At 36.8% G+C, this 7,240-nt stretch overlaps 1 protein-coding gene across 3 annotated transcripts; it reads left to right on the top strand.

The window, feature by feature from the left end:
* Window positions 1-410: 410 nt before the first annotated feature.
* Window positions 411-4,677, top strand: LOC122606591 (pentatricopeptide repeat-containing protein At3g22470, mitochondrial-like). Of its 3 annotated transcripts, none has more exons than XM_043779434.1 (4): window positions 411-2,583; window positions 3,236-3,478; window positions 3,653-3,902; window positions 4,482-4,677. In XM_043779434.1, exon 1 carries the CDS (start codon window positions 579-581, stop codon window positions 2,472-2,474), a length of 1,896 nt encoding a protein of 631 aa, XP_043635369.1. In that variant the 5' UTR covers window positions 411-578; the 3' UTR covers window positions 2,475-2,583; window positions 3,236-3,478; window positions 3,653-3,902; window positions 4,482-4,677. The 3 variants fall into 3 exon arrangements, with proteins under 3 accessions (XP_043635369.1, XP_043635367.1, XP_043635366.1); XM_043779432.1 differs by lacking the exon at window positions 4,482-4,677 and adding an exon at window positions 4,020-4,338; XM_043779431.1 differs by lacking the exon at window positions 4,482-4,677 and having other exon boundaries at window positions 3,653-4,338.
* The last annotated feature ends 2,563 nt before the right edge of the window (window positions 4,678-7,240 follow it).

Genomic DNA, 7,240 nt, shown 5'->3' with positions numbered 1-7,240 from the left:
TTGATGCCAAGGTTTAATGATATAAAACAGAGCCTAGTCACTTTAGTTGTGCTTGAATGAAAGAAGCAAACAAATTTCATCGATGCATATACAGCGAAAGCGAAGATAAATCAGATGCTTATATGGAAATTAGGAAATAGGACATGTACGATTAGCTACTTGGATTGTAAATCAAAACCTTATGAGATGGTACTTGGTTTGTAAGTTTTATTTGAAATTCTGAAGAATAGAAGATCTTAACCCCTAGTGTTAATTATGATGTAAATGTAATTCATGAATTTGTTGTTCATATATTTCCTCCAATGTTACTAAATATTGAATATATCTAGTAAGTATATATGTATGATATAAAACATGTGTACTATCCTTCTGTCATCATAACTTAGTGGTTATTTCTGTTACAGGTTTTGACCGGTATTTGCATTGTACACGTTATCCTTCAAATCATCAAGAAAATCGTTCATAAAATCAACTTTGGAAGTCCACAATCACCACATTTGAGTTAATGTCTATGAATCTTCTACTTCAATCTATTTGCGGTTAAAGAATGTTGATAGATACTAGAATTTCTGAGTAGCATGTGGAAGTCTGTGTCTTTTCTTCAAAATCGTCTGAATATTCATTTGTATAGTATGACAACATCTACTTTTCATTCTAAAAGTGGTTTTTTCTTTCCAACCAATAACCCTGAGATAAACTACGCACTAACAGACTTGGTGTTTTCTTTTAATCGGATGGTTGAGAGTAGACCCATTCCCCATGTTCGTGAACTTAATTATATCTTGGTTGAAATTGCTAAATTGAAGCAATACTCTGCTGCCATCTCTCTGATTTTAGGACATGACTTGTTAGGCTTTAACTCTCAAGTTATTCCTAATATATATACGTTTGGTATTGCCATAAACTGCTTCTGTCATATGAAACAGGTGGACTTTGGTTTCTCATTGTATGGAAGAATGGTTAAGGTTGGTTTTAAGCCTGATTGTGCAATAATTAATACTCTGTTAAGAGGGCTTTGTGCTAGAGGGGAAACTTCTTATGCAGTGATGTTTTTTAATGAAATTATGTACAATGGGTTACAACCAAATCTAGTAACATATGGTACTATAATACATGGCATTTGCAAAAAAGGTGAGTCACTTGCTGCTCTGCGTTTGCTTAGAGATATGGAGGAAACTGGAAGGTTTCAACCTGGCACCACCGAGTATAATATGATTATTCATGGCCTTTGCAAAGAGGAGCGTGTTACCGAAGCTCATGAGCTAGTTTTTGAAATGATAAAAAAAGGTATTCTGCCAGATGTTGTAACATACAATAGCTTGCTTCTAGGTTTTTGTAATACAGGTCAAGGTCGATGGGAGGAGATGCAGGGATTGGTGAATGAAATGCAAGCTCGAGGCCTCTCATTAGATGTAGTTACTTGGACCATTTTAGTTAACTTTCTGTGTAAAAAAGGCGAGGTGGAGGATGCACATAAGATAGTAGAAAGGATGTTGGAGAGAGATGAGAAACCCGATACTGTTATTTACACTGCACTAATGCACGGGTATTGTTTGCTTGGTAAAGTGAATGATGCTCGAAAGATTTTCAAGGCTATGATTGAACAAGGGTGTGTGCCTAGTGGTGTAAGTTACACTGTCATAATGCAAGGTTATTGTTTGCTTGGCAAAGTGGATCATGCTAGAAAGATCTTTCACACTATGATTAGACAAGGGTGTGCACCTTGTGTTATAAGCTACAGTATCTTGATTAACGGGTATTGCAAGGCCAAAAGGTTTGGCAAAGCTGTGAATCTCATTAATGAAATGTTTCATAAAGGAATTGCTCCTAATATCAAGACATATACCACTCTCATTAATGGTTTTTGTCATATTGGAAGACTTGAAGAAGCATTTATGGTTCTTGATGAAATTCAGAAACGCGGTGTATATCCAAATATTAATACTTACTCTATTCTGATAGATTCTTTGTTGAAGAAAGGAAATATAGATGAGGGTCTGAAATTGTTAAGGACTATGGAAGATAAGGGCATGGTCCCTGATATTGTTCTTTGGACTAGTCTTATTGATGGCATGTGTAGAGCTGGCAAAGTAGATGCTGGCCATGATTTTTTTCGTGGACTCCATGATAGGGACTTGCAACCTAATTGTCGTACCTATAATGTCTTGATTGGTGGACTCTTTAGAAATGGTAAACTTAAGGATGTGAAACATCTGCTTCAAGAAATGATGGTTAGAGGCTGCATGTTGGATGCTGTTACTTACAATTTAGTTATTCAGGGATATCTTCGATATAATGAGACAAAAGTTGCATTATTTTATCTTGACAGAATGCTTGATGCTGGTTTCTCTGCAAATCCAAACACATCACTTATCCTAGGGGACTTGTTGGCCACAAAATCGTTGGACAATGCATCCAAGCTAGTACTTAAGAAGTATTATCGGCTTAGAGAAATTAAAAAGTTTAGATTATGATCCAAGGAAGGTATGTGAGGCAGTAGACCGTGTTTACTGAATAAATGTTCGGTGAATATGATATGAATCAGTAGTTCTTGCCTAAATGAATCCGAATGACCCCCAAAAGGTATTGAATGCAACTTTACTTATGACATTTTTCATACATTTTTTATACTTAAAATTAAGCTCAATGCAATTTCTTTTGGCTGCAATAGTTACCTTTTAACTCTTATATAGTGTGTAAATCAAGGTTGCAAACTATTTAATACGATTACTTATTTATCGTGTGGAGAAAACTTTTTTCATGCATACCTGCAATTTTGTATGCCTAAAAGAAAGTTAATTTGAAGAAAAGGCAATAGAAACCTTCTCAGTCATATCTATTGACAAATGCCATGTTTATTTTCTTTTCACTCAGGATTATACCATTTTGAGTAGTCTATGGTTGAGATCTCCCCCACCCCCACTACATTTTTGGACGTTCATGGGTGGATGCAATTGTTCGATTGTTTCTTAATTAGGAGAAATGAGACATTGAGTTTAATTTAATTGCGACACATGAGGAATCTGCTTCATAGTTGCATTATGGACCTATAATTATGCTTAGTGTTGCTATGCATTTAAGTAAAAACTAATGTATATACTAGAGATGGCAAGATGAGCGGGGCTGGTAACGGGTCACTTTTAAGTACACGTCAAAACACGCCTGGTTTAGTTTTGTTGACTTGCCATCACTTTATAATGTGGGATCTCACAAAAATGAATTTATAACTTCGCAGGAAATATGTCTCGAACCATGTGACACTTTACCATAGACTCCAACTGGAATCTGAAATCTGAAACACTGCAAAATCAAAAGAGTCACAAGCTCAGTTTGAAGATACCTATTCATGTTCGTTTCTTCCACACACGGATGTTGAAAAGTTATTAGAGAAATAAGCCGAGCACTTTTGCGCGTTCTCTCATCAGACTTTTTGAGAATTTGGATAATGGATCAGATTTTCATCACATACATCAAGCAGGTACTTTCTTGACAAATTCTTAAAATTATATATTATTAATCTGAATTTGTTTTCTCATTAACTGTAGCACTGTCTCTAATACTTGATATATACACTGCAGTGTGACTTTGCGAATGAGAAGTATGCTTAGCACTGACAAAAATGTTGTTTTGGTTGTATACTTTTGTTTTGCAGCTCTATGGTTCGGAAAAATATAAATAGCTTAATTACCAGGTTTTCTGAAGGCAGTGAGGTTTTGGACATGCTGCTAAAGAAACCCAATCTCTGAATTCTTACACACCCATGGGTCAAGCAAGCAGTGCAAAATACAGATTTGTTCACTTCATATTTTTGATATGCCATATGAAACTATAATACACTTTTGATAAATTACAGACCATGGTCGTATCCCAATGATGGTTCCTCGCCTACTCTTTTATGACAGGTACATTTTGCTGCAACTTAGCTGTTTTTCTTATTTGCAAGTATTTTTTAGAGGTGGCAAGTTCAAAACTTCTAGCATGAATGGATTTATCTTACTTAATTTTCTATACCATGGAAGAGGAATCATTCCTTTCACTTCTGAAGCCAAGCGTCTCCTGGAAGATTTGTTATACCAAAAAGAGGAACCATTTTAGGTGCGCTTGGCAATAGGACTTAACAAACTAGTTCTGATCAAACAGGCCTAATTGCTCAAATAAGTTGCTAAATGGAGAGAAGATCAAGCAGGCTGAAGTCCCACATAAGTATATTTTTGTAGCATAAAACCTCCTAAATTGTGTCGTCCAGATACTCAGATTTTTGTTTATATTTGTGAATCATGATTAACACAATAATTTTGTGTAAAAAAACTTATTAAATGGACAAAAGATGGTTTACTACTTTACTGGTCAACCAGACCCGCCCCATTTTTAACATGTACTAAAAAAAAGGCACGCATCAACTCTAACTCATTACCTAAGAATCATGCCACCTATATTTTTGTGATTAATAAGTCATGATGTTTTTATCTCGTGTATTTTAGTTTACATTAGCTTGCGCCAAGATGGGAAGAAAATTGAAATAACATTAAAGACAGCCGATCTTTCTGAAGACTGATACTGATCACTATCCAGGATTAAGGCCTCTAAATTCCCCTCTCAGGACATTGTTGCTTGCCCATGGGGATGGGCTAGCCCCAACAACCATAGGTCCTTGGTACCTAATGGGAAGACACAAGAAGTGGGATGTTCATAGGGAAGCAATCTAGACTTTAGCAAAAATAAAAAATCGCTGGATTTTATATATATACAAAATCCTTGAGGAAAATCCTGGAAAAGCTTCTCATTTGTATTGGGAACAAGATTACTCTTAGATCATTCGGAGTAGCCCGTTCCCACCAAAAAAATCCGTGCGGAACGCCCCAATTCGGCCCGGGGGGCGTTCTGAATGGTGAAAAACCGTGCCCATTCCGATTTCGAACACGTCCGGGCGTTTGGCTTGTAGTGGCATATAGCAGTTGCATTCCTTGAAGTTTGCATTAAAAATTTGTGTTTTTTTTTTTACCCTTTTCACTCTATATATATACATACACATATCAATATACATACACACACATATCTATCTATTTTCCTTTCAAAAAAATTACATACACACACATTCTCCTAAAAAATCACCATATGGATTCTGATGACTCATCTGGATCTTCTAACGGGTCTGCTGATTACGAAGAGTGTGTACAGAATGTGCTTTTTCGAGCCGCCGCACTAATTAGACGACAGATTGACAAACAACCTGCGCCAGTCATTAGAAGAAGGGTAGTTGATCGTGATCGTATTGAAGCACACGCTCGTTTGATGCGTGACTATTTTGCTGAAGAACCGCGATATCCAGCCAGACTTTTTAGACGAAGGTTTCGTATGTCAAAAATTTATTTGAGCAGATAGTCGGTGATTTGGAGGCTAGGTACCCATATTTTGAGACGAGATATGACTGTGCTGGGCGCAGAGGGTTTGCCGGGGTACAAAAGTGTGCATCTGCAATTCGTCAATTGGCATATGGCGTTAATAGTGATTTCCTTGACGAGTATTTGCAGATGTCTGAGCGAACATCAAGGGAATCCTACCTAAATTTTTGTGTTGGTAATGATATTTTTAAATATTAATTCTATATAGTTATATACTTATATATATAGATAAATATTAATTCTATATAGTTATATACTTATATATATACTTATATATATAGTTATTAATTCTATATACTTATATATAAATTAACATTTATCATTAAAAGGTATACGGGAAATTTATGGAGCAAGATACCTACGGAGACCGACTCCGTCCGATCGTATATACGATGTTCATGAACAAGTTGTTGGTTTTCCCGGTATGATCGGTAGTATAGATTGTATGCATTGGCTATGGGAGATGTGTCCGGCGACGTGGCGAGGTACTTACACAAGCAGACATGTAGGTAGACCGTCTTTGATCCTTCAGGCTGTAGCATCAAACGATCTATGGATTTGAAATGCGTACTTTGGACAGCAAGGTTCTCACAACGATATCAATGTGTTTGAATTATCGCCAATTCTTGAAGAAATTGTAAACGGATTGGCACCCACTGGTTAATGTTTTATTCTAGTGTTTTAACTTCTAAATGTTTTTTTCTAAATGTTTTATTCGCAGCTTCGTTTTGGGCAAACGGAAACTTTTACGAGAAGGGATACTATTTGGGCGACGGCATCTATCCCGATAATGCTACATTTGTGAAGACCTTTTCCGACCCGATCGATGAAAAAAGAAGACATTTTAAGAAGAAACAAGAGTCGGCACGAAAGGGCATTGAGCGGGCTTTCGGTGTGCTTAAAAAACGATGGAAGCTGCTAAAACATCCGGCACTATATTGGGACAAAAGAAATATCCATGATGTTTGTTATGCTTGTATCATTTTACATAACATGATCCTGGAGGACGAAAACAAGGCCGTATGCCAGGACTACAACGCCCAAGAACCGAGTCTCAATCCAGATTATTGGAGGCGCATAACTCCAATGGAAGTTCGTATCCAAAATCTGCATGCCGTAAAAAACCGTTAAACCCACAACATGGTAACGGCAGATTTGGTTGACCATCTTTGGGCGAACACACCACATGACTTCGAGCCTGCAGCCGATCTTCGAGAGTATGTTAGCACCGACGACGACGACTCCGATTAGTTTTATTTCGAGTTTTTATGTAATGTTTTTTAGTGTGTTTTTTTTTTAATAGAAAGTAGTTTGTTTTTTTATTTAATAAAAAGTATGTTTTTAATAAAAAGTAGTATGTTTTATTTAATTTATTTATAAATCTAAATAAAAAAAAATAAAATATTGGGAATGCCTCAAAGGGCATTCCTCCATCCCTTTGGGGTGGGGGAATGCCCCTAATGATTGGTATGTGCCAAATGTCAAGACGAGAATGGAGGAAGGGCATTCCAAAGACCTTCTACTCCTATTAGTCTTATTGAGATGTGCGTTTGTGGTCTAAGCTGCAAAACTAACAGGATGAAATGTTCCTGTGCGCCTGCGAATTCGCAGATCCTCGTGACCCCACTAGATACAAGGTAGATAGAACAGTTGGTGGTGCATAGTAATACGCATTAACTTGGTATTCGTATTATATCGTGTTATGATTCTACAGGAGGTGCATTGAAGCCATCAATCGACATCTTGTGGGTTCATGTCATTTGTTCATATGGTTTCAAACTGATTGCTTTTCCAAGTGATGAGAAGATGGAACCTGCAACTAGATAACCAAGACTGTC

The sequence above is a fragment of the Erigeron canadensis genome, chromosome 7, assembly GCF_010389155.1.
Source record: "Erigeron canadensis isolate Cc75 chromosome 7, C_canadensis_v1, whole genome shotgun sequence".
Taxonomy (NCBI): domain Eukaryota; kingdom Viridiplantae; phylum Streptophyta; class Magnoliopsida; order Asterales; family Asteraceae; genus Erigeron; species Erigeron canadensis.
Note: the sequence above shows the minus strand (reverse complement) of the source record. Positions and strands in the feature narration are given on the sequence as shown.